General features: G+C 35.5%; 1 protein-coding gene across 3 annotated transcripts in view; it reads right to left on the reverse strand.

Annotated features, from left to right (window-relative positions):
* The window catches only part of LOC136027424 (ralBP1-associated Eps domain-containing protein 2-like), a 205828-nt gene that overhangs the window by 13598 nt on the left and 165222 nt on the right, over positions 1-27008 (reverse strand). For 2 of the 3 annotated variants that reach the window (XM_065704683.1, XM_065704682.1), the window contains exons 4-10: positions 25163-25294; positions 22704-22869; positions 20534-20783; positions 16708-16803; positions 13387-13486; positions 7904-8160; positions 3449-3615 (exon numbers count right to left, since the gene is read on the reverse strand). In XM_065704683.1, the coding sequence (XP_065560755.1) occupies positions 3449-3615; positions 7904-8160; positions 13387-13486; positions 16708-16803; positions 20534-20783; positions 22704-22869; positions 25163-25294 (1168 nt within the window). The remainder of the gene's footprint in view (positions 1-3448; positions 3616-7903; positions 8161-13386; positions 13487-16707; positions 16804-20533; positions 20784-22703; positions 22870-25162; positions 25295-27008) is intronic. The other variant, XM_065704684.1, reaches the window with a different exon arrangement.

Raw genomic sequence — 27008 nt, forward strand, 5'->3', positions numbered from 1 at the left:
GAAAGAGAACAAACACATTGATATCTTCATGGCTAGCCTGATAGTATGTGTTATATTCATACGCTGGATATACCAGAGTTAGAACAAGTTCGGGTTCTGTTTAGGATACATTCGAAGCCCTCTCTTGTTACTTTGTCACGGCAACACTGCCATGCCCATCGTTAACCAAGACTAATACAGCAGCCCAAGAACACAGTGCTTAAGCGGTTAAAAACCTAAGAAAGAGAACAAACACATTGATATCTTCATGGCTAGCCTGATAGTATGTGTTATATTCATACGCTGGATATACCAGAGTTAGAACAAGTTCGGGTTCTGTTTAGGATACATTCGAAACCCTCTCTTGTTACTTTGTCACGGCAACACTGCCATGCCCATCGTTAACCAAGACTAATACAGCAGCCCAAGAACACAGTGCTTAAGCGGTTAAAAACCTAAGAAAGAGAACAAACACATTGATATCTTCATGGCTAGCCTGATAGTATGTGTTATATTCATACGCTGGATATACCAGAGTTAGAACAAGTTCGGGTTCTGTTTAGGATACATTCGAAGCCCTCTCTTGTTACTTTGTCACGGCAACACTGCCATGCCCATCGTTAACCAAGACTAATACAGCAGCCCAAGAACACAGTGCTTAAGCGGTTAAAAACCTAAGAAAGAGAACAAACACATTGATATCTTCATGGCTAGCCTGATAGTATGTGTTATATTCATACGCTGGACATACCAGAGTTAGAACAAGTTCGGGTTCTGTTTAGGATACATTCGAAACCCTCTCTTGTTACTTTGTCACGGCAACACTGCCATGCCCATCGTTAACCAAGACTAATACAGCAGCCCAAGAACACGGTGCTTAAGCGGTTAAAAACCTAAGAAAGAGAACAAACACATTGATATCTTCATGGCTAGCCTGATAGTATGTGTTATATTCATACGCTGGATATACCAGAGTTAGAACAAGTTCGGGTTCTGTTTAGGATACATTCGAAACCCTCTCTTGTTACTTTGTCACGGCAACACTGCCATGCCCATCGTTAACCAAGACTAATACAGCAGCCCAAGAACACAGTGCTTAAGCGGTTAAAAACCTAAGAAAGAGAACAAACACATTGATATCTTCATGGCTAGCCTGATAGTATGTGTTATATTCATACGCTGGATATACCAGAGTTAGAACAAGTTCGGGTTCTGTTTAGGATACATTCGAAACCCTCTCTTGTTACTTTGTCACGGCAACACTGCCATGCCCATCGTTAACCAAGACTAATACAGCAGCCCAAGAACACGGTGCTTAAGCGGTATAAACTGACTTAGTGACTTACGATATTGAAGTAGACTTACTAGCTTTATTTCTCTATTTCCTTACACTTCAACAAAATGAAATTCTGCTTCCCTCAAACGAGTTGTGTTTTCTAAGTCCCACCTGCTGCTCAACCTGTCTTAAATTACGTTTCCAGAACTTATTTTTACCTATATAAAGTTTCACGCCATGGAAATTGGACAATTTTTTTTTTTCTGTAAACTACCGGTAAGAAGAAATCGATTTGTATGCAGTTTTAAATACCCTTTTTATAAATCCCTATTCACCAAATGTTTACGTGCCATAGATGTTGTGGTATTAACTGACAAACAGTACTGAAAGTAAACTAATGATTAATGTATTGATAGCGCTTTATGAACATTTTTGTTTCAGCTATAAGTGTAAGAATAGAAATTCGAGAGGTTAGAAATTAGTAATAATAGAAATTAGCTTGATTATTATAGGAAGGAAATTAGCATTGATCAGATTTTCAAACTTAGACTAATAATTGAGAAATATCTGTAAGATCAGAGCCCTTTAATCCTCAGTTTTATAGATTATGAACAAAAAAATTCAGCCGAAAAAAAGTTGTCGAATTCTTTGGGGTCTACCAGATAAGCATACGAAAGTGTTTACTGCTATGAATGAAAATAATATTGGTGCGGTTTATGGCAAGAAGTAATGTTAGTAATTGCTTAGGCGTAGAATTATAAATTAAATAGGGTTGTATCTAATTCCCGTTTATGTGGCTTACTGTAAATACTTATGTCCCATGGAAAAAAGTAAAAGATGCTTTGCTGTCTTTTAATACCAAGGGGTATATGGTGTGACAGGGTAAGAGAACAGGGCATGATTTGAGAAGGTAAGTTCTCCTCGATTTAGATTATGCAGATGATTTGACTTAACAAGTCAAATAAACGAATCTTTGGAGGTTTTGAGGACCCAGGGTTTATTGAAAATAGGATCAAGCGTTTAAGCGATTATGTCTTGTTAAAGAAGACCAATTTGCTTAGACTAGAAATTAACGAGGACGTAGAGATGATGTTAGGTAAGGGGTGAATCGACTACGTGGATAGCTTTATTTACCTGGGTAGATCAAACTCAGAAAAACACTTGTGGCCCATGGGGTACCTGATCCCTAATCATATAGATAACGTTATATATAAAAAAGATATTTCTCTTTTTGTCAATCTTGCTGTCTCAAACATTCTCCCTCAAACTTCCTCTCTCTATCCCTTTCTCTCATTCCTTCTATTCATATCTCTCTCTCTCTCTCTCTTTCGCTCTCTCTCCCTGTATATGTTTAAATTTCATTTCAAATAATTTTATAATAGAAAAATAAATACAAATTGCTAAAGAAAGTATACTAGCAAAGATGTTACATACAGTTGGGTGCATAGCATTTACTAAACAATCCTTCGTTTTTCACGTTAGATGTTGTACTACCATAGTTGAGAGACGTCTGCAGACAGAGCCCGTGGAACCAGTGCAACTCTAAGATACGGAACTTTGAGATTTTCACCCCCCCCCAATGTCCCATTTTTCATACAAGTTACTTATTCTTTTGCTTTCACTCCATTTTCTGGGGTGTTTCTAGATGGCGGTTTAAAGTAATTCTAGCAAGCAGAATATATTAAATATAAGATCTTAATCGTTTACATAGAAAACGTTGCCTGAATAAATGGTCTTTTGAAATATTCTCCTTAAGACAGATCCTAGTACAATTCCCCTGCTATTTCCCAGTTTTTAATAATTTTTCCTTCCTCCCCCCCTCCCTGAAGTGCTCTAAAGAAGTGGTTTTAACTCACTTCTAGTAGCAAGAACGTAGTGTCAAATAATTTGTTTCACAAACAAGACACTTCCTCAATGACTGGTCTTTTGACGCAAACTCTCCTTAAGAAAGGACAATCCCCTCCTCCTTCTGAAGAAAATTACTGAGAGCACATCGTTATGGCCGAAAATATTTGTAGGAACAAACACTTTGATTTCGTATAGAAACTTGGCCTCAATAAACAGTTTCGAATTTGACTTTTTTTTTTAGACGAATAGCTAAATTTAAAAAAGTCCATACCTAGAATACCTTTTCAGGATAATCTAGAATAAAATAATACTGAAAAATTGGAAATAATAGCAGAGGAAACTTACCTTGGATTATTAACTTTTAAAGGGTGACTAGACAACGCTTCATTAGCGAAAGGGATGTTTTCAATGACTTCTGTTTTCCGGTACACTTCAAAAGCTCCCGGTCGAACAACCTCATTCTGAACCATGTCACTAGATGAAACTATGGCTGAAGATTGAGAATTTTCACCCTAAAAAAAAAACAAATAGAAGAAATAAGACAAGGCCAGAAGCTGTAGACAACTTTTTTTTTACTCTATTCTATTGGAAGATAACCTAGTTTCCCCTTTCTTAATTAAAAGACAGATTTTATTTCAAAATATTAGCATAACAAGGGCACAGCTGATATGAGCATAATTGAAGCCCGGATATTTCATTCTTGCGCCCAGATAAGTTAGACATGTATACAAACAAAATATTTGTTTTATTCCTTTACAAGTGCTAGATTAAGAGCACGAATTGTCTTATTTATCTTTCGTTCGTATTTAAGCCTCAATGACTCCTTTACAACGTTCAAGCGGCAATATGTCATCTATTTATTTATTTTTTGATTTTGAATAAAACAAGTGATCATACATCTTCTTCTTCTAATAGACATAGTAGTGACCAAACATACCCAGAGAAATAATTCAAGGGGAGGAAGCTTCCCCTTGTTCAAAGGGATGGGGCAAAAGTATGAAAAAAGTGCTTCTGTTCGAACAGAGTCTCATGTTTGCAAAGAGAGGGAGTAATGGGGCAAGTAAGGGTCAAAATCAATCACCCCTTCGTCCAAATTACACCATCAAAGTCAAGATTTTACGAATATGTAAGGGGGGATTGATAACTTCATCTATAAAGATCACTTTTCTTTTCTTTTCTAATTTCCAGACTCGTTTAAACGTAAATTAAAACTGCAGAAGATAGGGCTCGACGCAAGTTCTGGGAGGGAGTGGGAAAAGACCGTACAAATACAGCTATAAATATGCATGACAATGCATCCAAGAAATGAAGAGGGGCAGCCCCCCCCCAATCCACCATGCCAGAAATTTTGATTATTTTTTTTTTCAATTTCCATGTAAATCTTACTTCCTTTTTTTTACTGTTATTTTGATCAGCATGGCACTTCCTCGAAGGAAATGCCAACATATGTGTCTTTTTTGCATTCATTTAACATAGCTTACCAAAAAAAAGGGCATAGATATAACTTTAAAGGTTCTTCTGGATTAGGAACCTCTTCTCGTGTTTTATCAAGAGAGGGGGAGTAAGTCTGAAGATTGAATAAATATGAGTCTAAATGTAATAGCCCTTCTTCTGACTTCCCGCTACAAATACTAAAAGAAGAAACCAAAACTGTGTTCATGAAGAATTCAGAATTGACAAAATATGTATTCGACAAAATATACACAATTCCACATTAGATAGAAAAATCCAAAAGCGATTAAGGTGAAATTTGGGACCTTCCCCTTCAAGGTTATCATGATATCCAAGGTCACCAGATCCTTTAATGCCAGTGCTATCTTAATAAGTCTTCCCTCATTACTTATGTGAGTAGCTGTCCCTACCCCTTTCTCTCTAAACTACTGGATACAGGAATACAAATAATGTATACTAATAGAATAAATAATTACAGACATATCTAATCCACTAGAGAACACCAGTCGCCAGCCTGTGGTCCATGGACCAATGGTGGTCCAAGAAATTGTTTAGGTGGCCCACGTTGAAAAAGCCCATCATATAATCCCTTTTTATATTTCATGAACATAAAAAGGATAAAAATTAAAAAAAAAAAAAAACCCACAAAAAACACAAAATACAAGAGAGTAGGATTCCAACTATTTGAAATTTGGATTTATTCAAGAGCCTGGAAGTGAGATGGACCCAAGGCCACTTTGTGTTATTTGTCATGAAAGTTTACCGATGAAACCATCAAAAGCTAACCGTCAAACCGTCAAAAATAACACGATGAAACCGTCAAAATCTAAAATTCACTTGCTATCAAAACATCCAGATTTAGTTGCCAAACCACTTGAATATTTTCAAACAGCGGGTAATGGTATGAAAAAGCAAACAGGGGCTTTAAAAGTATGGTTTCTGAAGATAAGTCCCTATTAATGGCTCCCTAGCACTCGATTTCACAGAACAAAAAACCATATACGATGTGAGAAGACTTAATCAAACCTTCCATGTTAAAATGCATGTTTTGCTTTTTGCTGATGACACAACAACAATTACCACAGCTAAGACAGTGCAGCTGCTTGAGAAGTCAATGAGGGAATCAGTTGATAAAACTGAAACATGGCTGAGGGTAAATAAACTAAGTATAAATATAAGCAACTCTAATTTTGTCATTTTCTCACGATCGCTGAATTTTTACCCATGGATGAAGGAGTTAAATACGTCTAATTAAGTTATAAAACGGACTGTTTCTTTTAAATACCTCGGGATTGTAATTGATGAAACTTTATCTTTTAAGCAGCATGTAACTTTAACTAGTAAAATTCTGGCAAGAAATCTAGGTATAATGAAGAAACTCAAACATTTTTTTCCTAAATCTGTTCTCCACCATCTTTATTTTTCTCTTATACAACCGTATATACTTTATTGTTCAAGTATCTGGCTCTCCACTTTTCCATCTATCCTTAAACCAATAAGAGTTCTAGAAAATCACGTCAATCTCGTCAAAAACCTCGTCAATCTGTTCGGGAATTTTATCCAACCTTAAAAATTTTGCCAGCTGCGAGCCTCCGTGAATTTTATGTATTGTGGTTTCTTTTTGGATTACTGCAGGCTACTCAACCACGCTGTTTTAGTGATTTATTATGCGTTAGGTCTTTTCTTCATTCACACGATCCAAGGGGTAGTGTTGATTTAAGTGTACCTAGAGGCATTTCTTCCCGTTCATGTTTTTCTGTTTTATGTAGAGGTACACAGAAATGGAATAGTTTGACGAGTAATATAAAGAGTATTGGAGACCCTGTTATATTTCGAAAAACCATTAAGGAACTTCTTTTTTTTTTTAGATGAGTTTTGATTCATTCGTTTATTTTATTTATTGTGGGGGTTATGATGATATGCAGTTCCAGAGGAAAAGTAAAGTAATGATATTTTTTTTTTATATTTATAGTTGAGTGTGGTGGTATTAGTGGTGTCGGTGGCCTAGTGTTCTTTTATTTTATGTATTTTGTTTTCTCTATTTCCCTCTCAGACAAGCTTTGCTTTTTAGAGGATACCTCCTCTAAGTAGCCATATTTTGTTTATTATCTGTTTAATGAATAAATTTTTCTCTCTCTCTAATACATTCCAAATAAGATAGAGGTCCGCTAGTTGGTCTGTAAACGGGTCAAAAGAGGAATGGGAGTAGTGAATTTGTTCTTAAAATAGTTTTCTTAAAATGTTATTGTGGTTTTAATTTTATCAATAAATAACTTGTTTAAAGACCATATATATAGTACCCGTAAAATATGAATAATATAGGCCAAAGATTACATTGTCTAGGGCATTTATTCCCCCAGATACAAGCGATCTTATGACAATCCTACATCTGTAACTTGCACAAAAAGGATCAAATATTTATATCACTGAAATCTTTAGTCTCAGGTCTATCCAATCACTGAGCCAGAATTATAACATAGTTTGAACTTTTGATTGGGGAAGATAACGAACTAAGACACCACATACGCCGAATTTTAAAAATATAATTCGGTGAGCGAATAGAGCTGATTGGTATCTATGAGATAATATCAAAATTGTCTTTTTTCTGTGGAGCCAGAGGGGGCACTGGCTCCAGGCACAGAAATTTTATGGGTACATAATTTCAAATAAATAATCTAACGGTTAAATTCACTTGGTGATTTGTGAAAGTTTATGTTTATTTTTAGTTTATAAAAGCCAAAAGTAAAAGCTTATTTTTATTAGAATAAAGTAAAGGACGCAGTTAATAAATGAAAATAGCTAATAAGTTATTAATTAACTAAATAAATAACACTTAAATAATTTAAATAAAAAATTAAAAAATAATAAAGAAAATATTCATTAACGCCATTTTTGTAAAAATTTCGCCAATGAATTTTGTGAGACAGGGAGGAGAGGGGGGGGGGGCTCATCAAAATTGTCTCCCGGGCGCAAGAGAGACCATAGCCGCCACTGGTTTGAATGACAATAAATCAAACTGTAAGCTGCAGGAAGGAAGTAGAAACTTTGCAGAAAGGAGCTAAGGGTAAATCCTTGAACTGAATAGTATGGAAAATGAACGTGAGGAGCTCTGGCAACATACATTAGACGGTGCTTGGTGCTGTGCAGCACCAAGCCTCAGATGAATTGGTGATTCAATAAATTGTCAATAATTGCAGTCAATTGATCCAATGTCAATTGCTAATGCAGTATATCTAATATTGCTTAGGCATTACCCACCACATCACAAATTTGTTCTACGCATTTAAATAATCCGGAAACCTATGACGCTTTTTACTTCAAATATTCTAAGGTATTAAGGCTACTTACGTTAACATCTAAGCTTGTTTGTTTTATTCTTCTAGGCGTCAGGCTAGGGGACACTCTTGGAGGTATAATTGGTTTCAAAGGGGCTGCATGAGCGGCGGAGGCTCTCGTTGGCGCTCCAAGGCTGTTCAAATCCAAAGAGGCACTTCTTGCATGTCCTTTTGTTGGTCTAGGAGGAGGTGGAGGTGGGGGTGGATCTTTCCGGTTTGAGAATGGAAGACTTGTGGGTCCTTGCGATTCATCACCGCATGCAAAACTGGCTAGAAACAAACAAAAATATTAATTGTGGAACAAATCAAAAGCATTTTTACAGGAAACCAAAACAACTGTTCTAGACGAAAAAACTATACTGCAAATTATCTAGTTAAAATAATTACTATACTACGTTAATAAGAATTTATTACGTCAACTTCTATACTACTTAATATAACTACTATACCACATTTACTATTAATATAATAAACTAAAGTGCAAAAAATATAGTATATAGTAAGAGTTAGGCTATCGAATCTTTATTCCTGGAGCAAGATACTTCCCTTGTTCTCGTTTATATGTTGTAAATTAGAACACAGTCTACGTCTGATAAATCTACCAAAAAAGACTATAGCGAGCAGTTTCATCTATGAAGACAATATAGTATTTTTATACACATTAACACATAAACACATTTTATACACATAAAAAGCATTAATACACATGCTTTTCGGGCACTTAGCCTATCACCAGTAGTTTTCAATATTACCATGACCTTCCCATGATTTATAAGTAATATTTTATACATTTCTTTTATTTCTAATTTTTTTTTTGTATTTTCTTCTCCCGTTGAAATTGATTCCTACGAAAGAACAAGCAGAAAGTGTAAGATCTTGGTAAATTTTCTTCAAAATGGGTTAATAATATTTGCCTAGCAAAAGTACAAAATACAGGGTGATACAAAAAAACAAGAACTCTTGAAAAACAATAAATTAGAAGTAGTCCAACAAAATATTTTGTTGACATCAACTGAACAACAACACCTTGCATTTTAAAGATAATTCTCCTACTTGTCAGCATCTGGAGAATTATTTTATGCAGATGGCACCCCGCTCTATGAATACAGTTGTCTAGTCTCCTGTCACGGTATCACATTGATAGCTATAAAATATCAAGTTAGGTGCCATGAAAATCGTCTTGAATCTTTTGTTTCCATTCTCGGATCTGAGCTAGATGAGCCATGAAGACCCGACTCTAAAGGTAGGAACACAACAAAACATCACAAACGGACATGTCTGGTAATCTTGGGAGCCAGGGAATATCACTAAATCTTAACATGGTTTAGTTACCAAACAAATTTTGCAACGCTGCAATTGATTTCATTGCACCGTGTAACGCCACACTCTTGCTGGGATGTCCGTTCCACTCATCCATAATTACCAAATTATTCTAAATGAATATCAGATAATTACCAAATGATTGAAAAACTTCAAATCCTATTCATCCTGTAATACAACGTTGCCAACACTATAGGACTGCCAATACGCTTTTCAAAATTCCCTGCTTCAACCTGTGTCTTAGTTTAATGCGTTAAATTGTGAATCTGCATCGTACTGAGACGTCTGTGCTGGGTTGCCTGTTTCGACTTGACTACCTTGTTTCTCGTGATTAGCTATTTAAGTTGGGTTTCGTATTTTGAGCTTACTGACTTGAGTTTTTTGGTAATTCGAGCATTTCTCAGAAAAGTTTATACTGAATCTGAACACGATTTAGTAATCAAACAAATTTTGCAACGCTCACTGATTTCATTGAACCATGCAAAACCAGACTCTAGCTGGTAAATGCGTCCCACAGAAATGCAAAGATGCAGAACAGATGCTGTTAAATTATTAGAGGCAGCACTGCCTCTGTAGATTTTCGTGTTATTTAACTGCGTGTAAATTTTCGTGTTATTTATGTGACCATCAAAAGAACACGACCGCTTTATAAGGTTTTCTACTGTTTTTGTTTTATGTTTTTGTGTGTTTTTGTTTAATTCTGCTTTCATTTTTCAACGTGTTCACTTCATTTTTTTTCACTTTATATTTCAACTGCCTAGACAACCGTTAATGTATAAATAATACCTGATGTTTGTAGGTTTCTAATAATATCAACGGTACCATCCCTAGCGACAGAATAGTCATGAATGCCTTTAACCAGGATTAGAGAAGGTTATCAGATTCGACGTTTGATCAAAATATAGTTGGTTGTTTATCTTTACCTTTTAATGAAAAAATTCAAAATATAGTTGGTTGTTTATCTTTACCTTTTAACGAAAAAATGAAAAAATTTCATTGAACCATGCAAAACCAGACTCTTGCTGGTAAATCCGTCCCACATCAAATGATTTCAAATGATTACCAAATGATTAAGATTCTTTACAGCCCATTCCTCCTGTAATACAGCGTTGCCAACACTATACGACTCCCAATACGCTTTGCAGAATTTCCTGCTTTGGCCTGTATCTCAGTTTAATGCATTAAATTGTGAATGTACATCGTATTGAGACGTCTGTGTTGGGTTGCCTGTTCTCACTTGACTGCCTTGTTTTTCGTAATTAGCTATCTAGGTTGGGTTCGGACCTTCTATCCAATTGAGAGACATGTGCACAGAGTAAGACAAATAAGGAAAAAACAACAAGTTTTCTTTTTAAGGGGACTCGATGGCTTAAGATCATTTTTCGAGCCTCCACGTCGGCTGACCGTCCCAAAGACAAAAGGCACATTAGTAAATTCTCCCATGCGACTAGCCACCATTGACAGTTATTAAGAATCGGTGGCTTGAAAATGAAATTTAATTAGAAAGACAATAGCATTTTACGCCCCCCTTGGTCAGCGGTGTTTCCAACCACAGTGGGTAGCACCATTGGAACCACCAATTTGCCCAAATAATATTTTCGTGGAATATATTTGCAGCGTTTTCCTAGCAGGCATATTAGAACATTTTTATGGACTGCCATTCCCCGAACTTATTCTGCTCCGTTTAAGCAAAAAAAAAAAAAAAAAAAAAAAATCACGATCTCTAATGGCGGAAGTTTCATTGAAATTGCATATTTCGATCTCCGGCACAAAACGGGATCAAATAAATGTTTTTTTTCTAAGATTTCAGGAAAAGTAGGTGTCAGCTTTTTAGTTTAATCGCGTTTTTTCGGATCTCATAAACAAGCTCTACAAGTTATTGTAAGAGTGTCTAATTAATTCTAGATAAATCGGCAACACAAATGAAAAAAAAGCTTATAATGGACGAAATAGGATGATCCTTTAATATTTCGAATCTCCCTAAGGTCAAAAATTAAATTTAACACTTTATTAGCATATCTAAAAATACACCTTTTGGCTTACGTTACTATAAAAACTGCGAGGAATGATTAGAACTGTTATACAAATGTAAAATGAGATTTTGTTCGAGACGCAATGTATTTGCTCATTTGAGTTTCACAGATAACAGCATTGTTTGCTGTAAACGAGCTGTGCAAAAGCAGTTTTTTGTTGTATTGTGACACCCCCTTTTTAGAGTTAAATACTATTATCACGCTCTCACTGAAAATATTGTTCTGTGTACACACATTTCGAGCCACCTTCTCTGCTGACATTTCATCTCAATGAAATACATTGCTTCTGCTTAATTAATCAAAAATATAACGTCCCATTTTAATTCTGCTTTCATTTTTCAACGTGTTCACTCCATTTTTTCTCACTTGATAGTTCAACTGCCTAGCCAACCGTTAATGTATAAATAATACCTGATGTTTGTAGGTTTCTATTAATATCAACAGTACCATCCCTAGCGACAGAATAGTTAAGAATGCCTTTAACCAGGATTAGAGAAGGTTATCAGATTCGACGTTTGATCAAAATATAGTTGGTTGTTTATCTTTACCTTTTAAGGCCGGACGGGCTCTTAAGGAATCTTCCTATACCTCCCATTTTGAAGTTTGCCTGACGTTCCTGAATCAGTGATTTCGGCGGTTTTTATTTTAACAGATATAAAAAATCTGGTGAGTTTTTGATCTAATCAAGTCTTAAAGCCGACAATTATTATTTTTATTATTCTAAAATAATTATAGAAACTGTTCGGGTTTGCATTCTAGATTGCTACACTTGACACTGTTGTTATGGGGTATCAAAAAATAGAGAGAAAAATATTCTATTCAACAATTAGAAACTTATTTTTATAATGTATACTTGCTGCCTGCAGCCCCCTCAAATACTTTACATATTTGTGTTCCGAAGTAAAAAATTCCCCTCAAAAGACTAGATGCAGCTGAAATCGGAGCGCGTGAGAATGCATAAATTAGACCAAGGGACTAACCACTCGGATTGTTCTTGAGCGATTCAGTGAAGTATTAGTTAGTTGTAATCGGTTTAAACAGAGTCTGGAGAATAAGTAGCATGCAGACACCAAACTGCCAGTTAATAAATATATATAATAAAATTATATTGTAAATAATTACAATAAGAATTGCTGAGGATAACCTGCACCTAATAGTAATTCTGAGTGAGAAACCCCTTCAACCTTCTCATGTTTATCTAGTTGAAACGACGAAGAAAACTGACAACTTTGTCTTTGACGTAGTTGCCGCCCCTGAAAAAGAATTGACTAGGGAGTAAAATGCTTGGACTTCCGCTAGGCCTTAACATTACCTTTTTTTTTAGATTCAGACTGGAGGTTTAATATTTATATTTAGGATTCAGATTCGAGATTCGCTCAAACTATAGTTGGTAATTTACCTTAACCCTTGACTTTCTTCGAGATTCAGATTGGAGATTTGATTAAATTATAGTTGGTAGTTTAGCTTTACCTTTAACATTGCGTCTTTTTTTTTAAGATTCAGTCTGGAGATTTAAGATTCAGATTGTAATTTCGCTCAAATTACAGCTAGTAGCTTACTTAAAACTTTGACTTTACTTTTTTTTAAATTCAGACTGGAGATTTAAGATTCTAATTTCGCTCAGATTACAGCTAGTAGTTTACTTAAAACTTTTGACTTTACTTTTTTTTTAAGATTCAGACTGGAGATTTAAGATTCAGATTGTAATTTCGCTCAAATTACAGCTAGTAGTTTATTTAAAACTTTGACTTTACTTTTTTTCTTTCTTTTTCTTTTAAAATTCAGACAGGAGATTTAAGATTGAGGTTTAGGCATCAGATTGGACATTCGTTCAAGTTATAGTTAGTATTTTATCGTTAACTACTTCACTCTTTTCCTTATGAGATAAAAATTTTGTGCTTGTTGTAGATGGTTATTTGTTTGTTTGTAATTGGGTAGGTGGGGGTTGGGGTTATCTACACTAAAAGATAAATACTGATATAGGTCCACATGAAAAGTTTGTTTAACTACATTTTCTAGAACATTTAAGCACACGCAGTACAATTACAAAACCTAACAAGTGATAATCCAAATAGCAAAGTCAGAGAAAGGAGCACAAAGAAAAAAAAAAAGGAAAACAGGAAAATTAAAAAAAGAAAAAAACCTGAAGGTTGTCTGAATTCTTGGCGAAGTTGCTTTGATGAATTTTCTAACTGCATTTCAGGAGTTAATCGTCTTGGTATGGGATGCACAATTCTCGGATCCTAAAAAACATGGCGTTGCATACAAATATTAACTAAGTCATTCTAAGACGGCATTAAAAATTTTTTTTTAACAATTCCAACTACAGGTTCCTCCAAATGTACATCACTATTTAACAAGCAGCATTTTACGATACACGTGCAAAAAATGGCACCTGATATTAGGGTAAAAAATAACTCATTTTTACGCCTCACCCACGTTTTAGGGTATGAAAGCTCCTCCACAGAAGCTTTCTTTTTTTGTGTCTTTATAGGGTTTAATAAGGCTACAAGATTGACCCATGTATTTACGACTGACCCACGTTTCAGGGTGTGAAAGCACCTCCACAGAAATTTCCTTTTTGTTTGTCTTTTTAGGGCCTATTAGGACTACAAGAATGACCCATGTCTTTACAACTCACCCATGTTCTAGGGTATGAAAGCTCCTCCACAGAAGCTTTCTTTTTTTGTGCTTATTAGGGCTACAAGATTAACCCATGACTTTACGATTGACCCATATTTTAGGGTATGAAAGCTCCTCCACAGAAGCTTTCTTTTTTTGTGTCTTTTTAGGGCCTATTAGGGCTATAAGACTGACCCATGTCTTTACAACTGACCCGTGTTTTAGGATATGAAAGTTCCAACACAGAAGCCTTTTTGTATCTTTCTGGGATTATTAGGGCTACAATACTAACGCAAGTCTTTACGATTGACCCATGTTTTAGGGCATGAACGCTCCTCCATAGAAGTTTTCTTTTTTTGTGTCACCCTTTTAAGGCTGCAAGACCTTGCAAAACTAATTATATGCAGAAAGGCGCACTTAGGACTTCCAGAAATAGCAGAAAAACTTGGCAGTTCAAATTTATATTAAATCCTCTCTCTGATCCATATATCCCACCAGAACGGTTCAATTGAATGCTAGAACTAGGCAAAGAATGGCGGTGCATGAAGTATTTGATGTGCCCCCGGTATTATAAACTGTTTTATGAAAAGTGCACTTATCATTGTGGCAATCAGAATAAATAAAAAAGAAAAAAACAGAACAGAACTTCAAAAAGACTTGTCAAATTCTATAATTTATTTGAAAATTATATTTTAAACGACAAAATCGAACACAATTAATGAAGGGCAAAAAAATAAATTTTCGAAGAAAAATCAGCTGTCTTATGTAGAATAAACACCATGTTAAACTTCAAGATTCCTTATATTAGAGCAAAAAGAAGGGAAGGGAGTTTCTTTTCATTTCGGTACACCCATCAAATTATAGAAAAATCAACTAAATTCTTTGGTGTGTATCTGTTTTTTGAGTACAGGGAATGTTTTTAAGTTTAATTTTTGGAATAAACTAGGTCAAAGTAGCTTTAGAAAAAGTATCCGGTGTTCAATTATATTTTATTCACTATTCCTCTTTGAATTTGAATTCACTTTTTGAAATTGAATTTTTGAATTAGAATTCTTTTTTTGAATCAGAATTCACATTTTGGAATTTAAGTTCACTATTTCTTTGGGAATGTCATTCTGACCGCATTAAGTTGTGAACATAACGCTTTGACACTAAAATCCTCTGGAAATCTGATAGTAGACTGAAGTTAGATCCCCACCTGACCACTTTGGAACAGAGGTAACATATTCAATAGGGAATCCACCTTATCTACAACTGAGAATTTAGAGTTGTTTTATTTTTGTATTAGGAAGCAGGTTGCTTCCCCCCTACCCTTTCAGTAGTTGCTGCCATTCGAAAGCAGTTGAGCATAGCTTCCTTTGAAGGCTATCTATGGGCACAGCTATTGCATTCACACCTTGATTAGTATGGTTTCAGCAAATATAAGCTTTTAAGCACATTCAATAGTTTTTCATGCCAGATGCCCTGGTTATAACGAGAAGATTCCTATCCATAATATTCCGTCTCTAAATAACAAAGGAAACTTCATTTCTATACTAAAATGAGTACATACAAACCCGTTAGAATTGTTAACTGAATAATTTCATTATTTCCTCATCGAAGCCGAATGAGGGCTCCTATTCAAGCTATTAGCGCGTAAGACTTGAAATCCTGTATCCGTGAGGACAGGGTTTCGAGTCCTGGTGTCGCTGGTTATTTGGTTTGGATCAGGAGTCAGCGGTGTGGCTCTCTAAGCTCAGGCACAGTGGACCCAGTTTTTAATGGGTACCCAGGAAAATCTTAGGTAAAAACAGGAGAAGCGTAGGATAATTTGCCCCCAACAACGCATTGCACTCCCGACCGAAGGCAGACAATCAGGAGTTCAATAAATCTGCTACGCAGACCATTGGTCAGCATGCGAAAAGCAGTTTTAGTTCCCTCATACAAGCGACTTCCTACGTACCACATACGCAGCGAATAAATCTTTTTAATAAGATCATGCTGGAGATCGGTTAAGGAGCCAGTCGCATAAATTTGTCTTTTATTTTCGTGATCGGCAGGCGATCTGGAAATTCAATAGATACTTAGACGCAGCAGCTTTCAGCCAGTATAGTAATATAAGCTCTTTAGCTGAGATAACCACCACCTGTTGATGATTAAAGTATCATTCATAATGAGATTTAACTAATGCCAAGATTTACTAAACTCCCACACTTCAGCCAACATCAGACCCATTCACATTAGGACTGATCTCGCTGATTAATTAAAACTAGATAAGACAAGGAATGTTCATCAAACGGTTCTTCTTCTTCTCATTTAATTATTTGGAAAATTAACCCCTAATTTCAATAAGATATCGGACCCTGGGGTATCCGAGTACGAATTCCGAGTCCCGCTTTACCAAGTAGAGATCAATCCCATTGTACCACCACAGCGTTCAGCATGCGGTTCTTCTTTCTCATTTGGATTAATATGGAGACACACAATCTCATCAACGAAATCAAATTCCCAGTCCAACAGTGTGCCGCTACAACCGAGTTCGAGCAATGGATCCAGCATTATCAAGCACCGATCAAACCCACTGAGCCACTAGAACACTCACCGTGTGGTTAAATACATAAGCAGTTTTCCTATGCAGGGAAGAACTTATAAAAAAAAAAGTTTCTGATTAGCTGGCCTTAGCTATATGCCAAGACATTCAGACAAATTTAATTTCGTTTACGGGTTTAGGTAGTTCAGAATTTAACTAAACCGTTTAATGAATGGGTTTGGTGTTAGGTTAAGTCTCGGTGTTTTAGCTCAACCTCATTGAAAAAATGGGGTTTAACCAACACTAACCATCATCAATGTGTCTAACTATTACCTGTTCAATGGCAATTTTCTGAAAGTCAAAGTTGACTGGCTTTGGTCCAGGAGAAGAAATACTTTCTGTTGTCGGCGATTCCACAAATTTCGTCCACTAGACAACCATAAAATATAAATTATTAGACAACATCACAACATCACAAAAATAAAACTGTTAGTATTAGGGTGCAGAAGTTGCATTTCTATCACGGAAAAGCAGTTGCAAGAACACTGGGCAAGATTTATGCAGATGTATAGAATTCCATTTTGAAATAACAAGATATTCCACATCGGCAAAAAATCTGCAAACAACATGCAACACAAATGGGTCTTGAACTGAGAAAATTAAGTTAGAATTCGTGATTTAGAACAACTAAATAAAATAATGCGATTATGATAATGATGTGATAAAACTTCCTTAATAATTTCCTAAAATTTAAATAATTATTTAAGGAATAAAAATTTCCTTAATTATTCATAATTTTAAAAGGAGACAAAACCAGGTTTTAAGGATTTTCAGGGTAACCAACAGCTTTGGGATCAAGAATAGAAATCATTCAAAACTGAAGAGTACCCTATTGGGGCTTAATATAAGCAATTGCAAATAGAACTCAGTTGCTATACCTATAGTATGTTCAAACTTTACAACACGAAACATAAATTATCTGTAAAACAAAGAAAAAAAACAATAGCTACAACCTAGTAAAGAGCAAACCACAGCCCATAGTAACCAAACGACAAAAACTATTTAACTAAAATCACCCCCCCCCAAAAAAAAATCTCTAGTTAGAAAATTTACTCTTTAAAGGCGATTCAGTGAAGATAATTATAACACTGATTTAACTTCACACAAAGTTGAAAGGAATTTGAAAAAGAGCTTGATACCCATCAAAATGGCAATGCATTGTAATTAAAAGTATAACATTGGGATCACCTACATTGTCAAAATCCTACACTAGAAAATCACATTTCTCATCTTGAAAAACAAGCAAAAACCAATTTTTTTTTTGTATGCGTAGCAATGAAGTGTCTATTTTTTCAGGGGTGATTGTATCAAACCAGTGGTCATAAAATATTGGGAGAGTTCATCTGAACGAAAACCGCAATATTTAGATCTTTTTTAGCAACAAAAAAGACGACAGCACAATAAATTGGCGTTTTCTGCCATATTGTGCCACAGAACATCAATTTTGTCCCAAAGAGATCAAAATACGAGATGCAACAACTTCTAACAAATGAATTTTTTTTAGGTCTAAAACATAGACCTAAGGTTTTGATTCTACTGTCTTGAAAAGCAAAGTTTGTCGCCGTTACCCCAATTCTAAGATAGGCAATCGATTTTTTCTAGTTATAAACCATAAACCAAAGGTATATTCCCTTCCCCCACTATATTGAAAGAAGAAATATAATTTTATGCATGTGATGCAAACATCACAACCGCAAGTGATGTTTAATGGCTGATTTGAAAGCTACTACTCCGTGTTTCTTTAGACTGTATTGTCAATTCGTCTTAACAGCTTCATCGTCAAGAGCCATGTACGCCAAAATTGGTACTCTTCAATGCCATTTTGAAGTTTTAAGACTGGGGAGCATAACAAATTACAATTGTATTCTCTGTTGTTGAAAACCCTTAACCGAAGATCTACAGAGACACCCTTTCTTTTGTACAGTCCCCCTGCCAGTCCTATTAGGAAATAAAATCTAAAACACAGCATTGAAATAAAAACTACGAAATGAAAAAATATAATTGATTGATTTTTATGAAAATAGATGAGTTTTTAATAGGTAAGATCTAAAAGATACCGGTGATAGTACCTCCCTCGGACTCTTCATCTAAGTGACACTTCATCTAATGACACCTGCACATAAGTCGCAGGGAAGTTTTTTTTTGTTAAAGATGACAGGAAACCCCTCTAACGATGGGTAATTTCGGCTCATTTAAGCTGTCACGATTTTAAGCTATTTAATCTATAATCGATGTACTATTCCCTAAAAAAAAAAAAAAAAAAAAAAAAAAAAAAAAAAAAAAAAAAATGCAGCTCAGGTTTTCATAAGTTTACATGAAAGGGAAAACAGCATTTTGAAGCTTTTCACACGCTAATTTTGTCTTCGAAGATTTAAACTAGGACATTTGAGACTGAAGGCACTAAAACATTTTTTTACGACTCAAGGCTGGCCTACCTTCCTCATACAAGGAAAATACACCGATTTCTCACCTACAAAAATGCAACCACCGATTAAATGGCAAAAAAACTTCAGCAGTTCCAAAAAAATACATAAGAATTTAATTTTGTTTATATAAGATTTGAAATATACAACATATCCTAGGCAAACAATTTAAACATTTGACCTCTCTGTCACCGTCTGAGCAGAGAAACACAAGAGGAAAAAGAATAGTATCCTAGACCTCTAAGCATACTCAGTAGGAATAAACTCAGAGGATATAAAAAAAAAAGGGAAAAAGTTTTGACACCCCACAATAATAGTTGCATAAACCTTTAAGCATACAGAGTATTAGGACTAAACTCGCAGCATAAAAAGAAAAAAAGATGGGAAAAAATTTTGACACCCCACTTTAATGGCTGCATAGACCTTTAAGCATACTCAGTAGGACTAAACTCGCAGCATAAAAAGAAAAAAAAAACGGGAAAAAGTTTTGACACCCCATAAAAATTGCTGCATATACCTTTAAGCATACTCAGTAGGATTAAACTCGGAGCATAAAAAGAAAAAAAAATGGGAGAAGGTTTTGACACCCTCAATAATAGCTGATAGACCTTTAAGCATACTCAGTAGGACTACCAGAAAAAAATAATCATCAGTTTCCAGGAGAGATTAGCAATACGTTTCTAAGTACAAGCACCAGGTGCAAACGCTTCCTGATGAATGGCTATGCTAATAAGTTGTTAAGGCAAAGTAGTTATTCTGAAGCTGCCTATTTTTAATCAATACTGAAATTCCTATTAATTTTTATTTGAACAGTTAGTTCAAAATAAATAGGGAGCTTAATTTTTTTCAGGCCATTAAGAATTATTATTTTTTAACTAATCGGTCAAAACCTGAGAGTGAAAATGTCCTTCTGCTCGAAAACTTATTCGAGTAAAAAAGCGATTAAATATAACGAACGCTTCATTGTCTACCAAATAAATTTCTATCAGCTTAATTTTTCTTTCGCCAGTAATGAGTGAAAACAAATAAATGAGATGGAATAATTTTGCTCATAGGATAGCTTTCTCCTCAGAAAAAGGACTGACATGTCGATTAGGATAAAAATAAATTTTCTGTTTAATAAAGCAACAGAGGGTTGTACAGAGCCCCACATAGGCCATTTGAAGGAGCGGGAAAAATCGTGCTACATTGCAAAAGACCTCCAAAAGTTTGTTTTTTTACGGAACAAGATAATTTCGCTCTCAGGTCAGGAAATGAGCAATTAACCTCTGTGACTTGGATTCTCATAGAAGTGCAATTGATTTTGTCTATAAGTACATGTCAAATGCTGTGCACAGTAGACTTATACTTACCGAAAAAGCATACTTGTAAAGTTCATACTACAAAATCAGAAATCAGCAGTAGGTGTTTTAAAAGTGAAGAGGGTCATTGATAGAAGGATAGACTAGAAGAAATAATGGGGCGAAAAGGTGACCCCTTGATATCTGTAAATTTTTATATTCTACAATTTCTACTGACATTCATATAAAAAATATTGAGCCCTTTACCCCACAAAAAATAGGACAACTTGAATAGAAAACAAACAGATCTTGAAAAGAAGATTCAGAAAAACTAAGTTCAACTTGAATTTTCGGAGAGTTTAAGCCCCCTATACTACCTTCTTGTGTTAAACTTACCTGACTTTTAACAAGAGGTTCTCTATATTTTGGTTCTAAGTTAATAGGAACAGGTTCAAGATCTGGTATAAGTACTTCGCTGGATATTCTCTCTGACAGAGTGATGCCAGAATTATGGACAGGAATGGTGAGACATGGGGGGAGAATTTCAGGTACAGGAATATTATTTCGTCTCAGAACGACAAGGTGCATAGCAACCAGGAATTCTTCAAGGGATAGTGCACCGTCTCTGGTTACATCAGACAATTCCCTAAGTAAAATAATAATTTACGAAAGAGCATTGGTAGACTACACTAGAACTAGATTCAAACTCTGCCGAAAATACATTAAGGGTCAATCACAAAAAAAAAGTAATTCAGCTATTAACGAATTAAACATAAAAAGAAAAGAAAAAAACAGAAAAGAAAAGAAGAGAGAGAGAGAGAGAGAGAGAGAGAGAGAGAGAGAGAGAGAGAGAGAGAGAGAGAGAGAGAGAGAGAGAGAGAGAGAGAGAGAGAGAGAGAGAGAGAGAGAGAGTTATAACTTAAATGAGTTCAAGTTTAGTGATATTTATTCAGCTTTCTAGTTAGCATAAAATAGTTTGAAGATGATATAACTTTTCTCTATAGCCTTTGAAGATGGTTATTCACTTTTTTTTTGTCTAACCAAACAATTAGAAGCAATAATGAATGGTGTTAAAAGAGTAGCTGTGTGCGCAATTGAATTTTTTTTAAAGTTACCAGTATTTCCCATCTTAGAAAGCATTTCAGAAAGCATCCAGGAATCTTGGAGCACTGCTTCAGGTGGCTCTTACCAATAAAAAAAATGCTCTAGCCAGTTGATTTGCTTTAAGGGCAAGAAAAAGGAAGTGTTTTCTTCCAGAGTTTAGAACCGAACACATGTGAGTTATAAGCTGGACTTTCACAGAAAATGCAGTTTATTCTTAACCAATTCCTTTAAATTTATTCAACATGGAGACTCTAGGAAGACGGTTTGCTTGATCGGGCCATAAACTAAGTGAGCTTGTAAGAGACCTCACAAATATTGTACTGAGCATACTGCAATATCCACAGAAACTTTCACAAAAACAAAATCCAGTCTAAAAACACTATCAATTAGCATTAACCTAGAATGGAATATTAGCTCGAAAGCAAATTGGGGTAAAATACAAACATATTGAATAAATAGGACCGGTTTTAGTTTGAGAAACGCTACGCCGGTCCAGTCCTTTACTATCTGATGCCCTTTCCAGTCTGTCCAGCCCTTTACTACTTGATGCCCTTTAAATCTAACCAAGCCTTTTCTATCTGGTGCCCTTTCCAGTCTGTCCAGCCCTTCATTATCTGATGCTCTTTAAGTCTATCCAGTGTTTGACTATCTGATGCCCTTTCCAGTCTGTCCAGCCCTATAATATTTGATGCCCTTTCCAGTCTGTCCAGCCCTTTACTATCTGATGCCCTTCACTGTCTTCCAAGTACTTTACGGTTCAAACTGATGAGTTTCAGCAACCAAAAAAAAAAAAAAAAGATTTAGACTTTGCATACATGATAACATTGATTCTAATACAATCTTATGAAGTTAGCTTATAATAAAATCCCATTATAGATTGTGTTAAGTTTAAAGGCGGACATTCCAGACACATGGCAATCCTTATCTACAAGCAAAATTATTCAAATTTGCCTTTTAATAGGTTTCAACATTTATAATTTAACATCTTGTAAAATTCACTTTATTCTAAGTTCACTTTCAAAATAGCATATCCACAAATTATCTTCTTTGCCACCAGTTTGAAGAAAAAGGCCAAAGAGTATGGGTAACTTGCAATAGTGGGAACTGGCGCTAGTATTGACAAAAAACTCAACGCTATCTAGCGCTTGGTGACAGTTGGCATTTTTCAGCGTAATAATAAGAACAATTGATTTAGTTTGTGTAGCTGGCCAAATTAGTGCAGTAATAAGTGTTTGATCTCAGTTCTTGACAGAAAAACGATTACAAAGCTTGAAAAAAATACGAAGTGTCACCACATGCTAGATGGTGTCGATGTTTTTTTTGCCGACTACTAGCGACACTAGCGTTAGTTTGACTTTGACACTAGCGTCAGTTCCCACTTTCATCAGTTACCCAGACTCTTAGACCAAACTGGCAGAAACAAGCCCAACTTTGCAAAAGACAGAAAACATGCGTTACATACCATATTTTTGATAGTTCAGAGACTGGTAGTTTCGATTTGGCAAAAAATTCCTTTGCTTTAAGGCCCGGCAGCAGTTGTGATCCGTCTGATATCAAATGCTTGAATCTTTCAATATAATACGCACGTTGATCTGGCCGAATTGCGTATACGGATTCAATTTCTTCTTCTAAAAACGAAACATTGATGTAAAAATCCATGCACATACTTAGCTTCATCCGAGAATCGAAAAAGACGATTCTGAGGAAAATGCCCATAAAATACAAAATTTAGACACTGTGGCTTTTCTCAGAAAAAAAAAAGCTTGTTTAGACTTTTAAAAACTTTTTTTTTATCTATTATATCAGAAAATCCCTGAGTTCCCCCTAAAACCTTGGGCCTTGTACAATTATATTTTTAAGTATTACGTAAGGAAAGAATATCCCCCTTAAAATAAAAATAGAATACTGAAGTTTCAATTGATCCAAGAGCAGAACCAGCTACTGTTTAAAATGCTTTGCTAACCCTCGGACAAGTCTTCGCCAATAACTTAGCGATCAGGAGAGTCAATCTAAACTGCTCAAAGGATATATTTCCCTTGGGCTAGTTTACCAGTAAAGAATTACATATGTGCAGATACTACATATAGGAGGGATACAGAGGAATTCTCTCCCATTCTCAAATAATCGCAAAAACCTTTTTCCATAGGGAAAACTATCTGGTAGGCCTATGCCCTGACCTATAGGGCCGTACTTAGGTTCACTAGACCTTCACAATAATGAAGATATTTCTTTCTAAAGTAAACATTGTAGCGATTTCCGAGCAATCAGAATATCTAGTCAATCCGATTAAACTCGATGGTAACTAAAAAACTAAAGACCTAAAACTTAAGATCTAAAAAACTTTAGATACCGAATGACGCTATTTTAAGCGATCTCCATGAGTCTTTTCTTTCTGGGTAGAGTCAAACTTGAATATAGCCGATATGTTCTTTATGTTTATGTAGCTTATAGGCAATACCCATGACTATGTGGAAAAACAGAAAAAAGCTAGTGACCCTCATCTAAGAGTCACATTGGTATTCTATATGCCAGCTTCAGAAAAGCTGCTCATGTTAGCGTCAGCACTAACTCCCGTTATATATCATATTAGCACAGTCATTCTTCGTGTTCAGGTAATGAATTTTAATTTAACCCCCATAAAACTACAAAATTAAAATTTTATACATATTATTTATTTTTGCATCATAAAGGTCTGACGGGTTTTTGTGACGTGTGAATGGTATTCTCGACATCCCAAGTCTAGAGGCTAAAACAACTCCCTTAAGAGCCATCCGCAATGACATTTTACTAATACCGAAATTTAACTAGCGCTAATTTGAGGCAATGGGATTTTTCATACAAATTTGCTGATTGACTGGAAAATCCTAATACGCCTAAATTAGCGCTAGTAAAAACCTGATATCAATAGAATCTCTTTGTGAATGGGGCATTACGACCCCACAAAAGTTACGACTCTAAGAACTTCAAGAATTAATCTCACTTTAATCAACTGCATCAAAGGTTTATGGTTTCTAGATTAAATGTTGCCCGTTTTAATTCTGATACATTAAAATTCCAAAAACCAGACACACAAGCTCATGCCTTGGAGGAAAGGCTTTAACTACGAGCCAACACAGCAGGTATTACAAACAGCGCCTGTTTCCCAACTAGGCAGGTATTACAGAGATTACTGGATTAAATCACATTGAGAATAAGTTTTGTTGATAGATTTTCAATATAGTTACATCAAGTTACTAATAGTTACCTAGACATGTATGGGAAGGAGGAGGGGATTCATTCCCACAATATATAAAGACATTATATATTAACATTCGGCATTGTGGAGTGACATGCATGAGAGGTGTAGCATAAGTGGGAGACAGTAACAACGCCAATCAAAGGGGTAAAATTAATCTTGCACTTGATGCCCATTTAATTGAACAATCTGTCTTGGCTTTTTCTATAATTGGCCATGACTTGACTTTTCCACAACTATTCCCTTTTAAATTAAAAAATCAACGAATTATTCAAAACATGAAGTTTGAATACTTTACAGATGAAGTATAATAAGATTCCTAAAGTTTTGCTTGTTGATTATCCACGTGGGGTACAAAGAAGAGTAGAACGTTCTCAATAGGGTAGACGACAGAGCAGGATGGATTAGGAGCTTGCATAAATTGCTGAAATCGAATATTTAGCACTGCAATGAGCTGAAGAAGTAGTAGCAAAAGAGGGGCCAAGATTTGGAAGAAGGGGAACAACCTAAAAGAAAAACACACTACATGTAGGTAATTTATATGAAAGTATGAAAAATTGCAGTAGAAAGAAGGAGGACGCATTGCTCAGAATGCCTCTGACATATAAACGCGGTTCTCATGAAAAATACTCATAGCAAGGGTTTGGATTCAAGGAATAGTATACTGATGAAATAAAATATAATACCTTCTGCTGGACTTGATGAAGCTGTTCCACTATTATTACTAGAAGAAGCAGAAGATCCACTGCGAGAGGGCTCCGAATGCCTATCAGATGATTCCTCTTCAGTACCCAGCAATTGTCGGTGTTCATCGCTCACTAGAAGTAGAAACTAAATATCTAAATGCTATTTAATAATTTTCATATTACTGGTATGAAAATTATACTTCTTAACCATAATATTACTACAATTCAATTTGATACAAACAATTTATGCAATAAAAAAATAAGAAGGAAAAAAACAGAATTAAAAGTGCACAACAAGCTCAGAACTTCTAAATAAAGAAGTTTTGCAACTTTAATGATCAGATTTGTTTAAACTTTTCAAAGGTTAGTCGCATATCCAGCGCCTATTACTCACCACACTAGTTGTTTGCTGTTAAGGAGCTGTAACGAGGTAGTAATGAGGGTTGCCACTGACTCGTGAACAAAAAATCGCAAGACAAGTTATCAAATCAGAAAAGCAATGCGATGTATCTGTACCCAAGTGCTTACCCAGGACTTTTGTTCGGGGGGGGGGGGGGGGGGTGAAAATATCTTAAAAACGCATCAAAATATGTTTGTATGCATTTCTGTTAAGTTTTTACGAATCGAAAAAAAAATTGGGAGAGGGGTCAAACTGGGTAACAATCCCCTCCCCCTGGATATGGGCTTTTCTGTACCTTTACGACTTTTAATAGCTACAGCTCTTATAAAAATTTCAATAAGCCTGAGCAAATGTGTAATATTGAAGGCGGGTATGTTTCAATCCGTTTTCACTCTGATTGGTTGAAACTCAGGCGTGGGTTGTAGCTGTTTCTAGTCAGATTGTAACTAAGCAGAACATGAACTAAGCAGTGCTTAAAAAACTAAAACTGAAAGTCACAAAACTCTTACAAAGAGGCTGCAGCTTCACTTTCATCAAAGCAAATTACTAGCAAGTCAATACTCATCAGACTAAAAGAGGAGTTGATTAAGTTCTAGGAGAAGAAAAGTGTGGTTCCAGGAATGTAAGAGGGTGTTTTGAGCAGGTCTGCCTGCATATATTAATAATTGAGAAGTGCTAAATTGCTAGGCGACTTTAGTCCCGAGCTTATAAAGAGCAGAAATTTGATTGAGCTGATCGAAAAGCTAAATTGAAAGTTTTATCCTTGTTCGATTGGTTAGTCGTTGGTTCGGCATGGAGTCAGGAGTTAAGTATGGTTGCGTCCTTTCCCTATTTATATGGATTATTTTGATGATGTTGTATTGAGGGACGAAGCAAAGGCTATGGGAAAACAGGGTATCAAAGGGGAAGGTAAAACTCGACTAGACTTAGGTTGTGAAGATAAATTGAGTATCCTAGATAAGAATGGTAGCAAAACGAATCAACATTTAGATGTTTTGAGGAATCAGGGTACGAGAAAAGTTTTGAAAATTAATGTTATGAAAACTAAGTCACTTAAATTAAGAATAAATGAGGATGAAGAGATGATGCTAAGCAACGAATAAATCGACCGAGCGGACAGCTTTAGTTACATAGGTAGAATGCTAATGAATCAGGAATGCTAAAGAATTTAGTGAAGAAGTGAAAATAAGAACGCGAGCAGGGAGGGGTCTATGGTTCCAGCCCATCCCCAAAATCTAGATTTCCCTTAACTTTTTGGGAGCTTCAAAGTCAAATTATTAAATGGAACTTGATATTATGATTCCAGCTCTCTCAGAATTAATTAGGCGGGCGTGTCTGTGTAAAAAATAGAAAGAAAATAAACAAAAGTTTCGAAACCAAAATCTGAATTCAAGAAGCCATGGTAACAGCAGTCCAAATATCGCCTGGAAATTCAGGTGTTTCAAA

This window comes from Artemia franciscana, chromosome 5 (genome assembly GCF_032884065.1).
Source record: "Artemia franciscana chromosome 5, ASM3288406v1, whole genome shotgun sequence".
Classification (NCBI taxonomy): Eukaryota; Metazoa; Arthropoda; class Branchiopoda; order Anostraca; family Artemiidae; genus Artemia; species Artemia franciscana.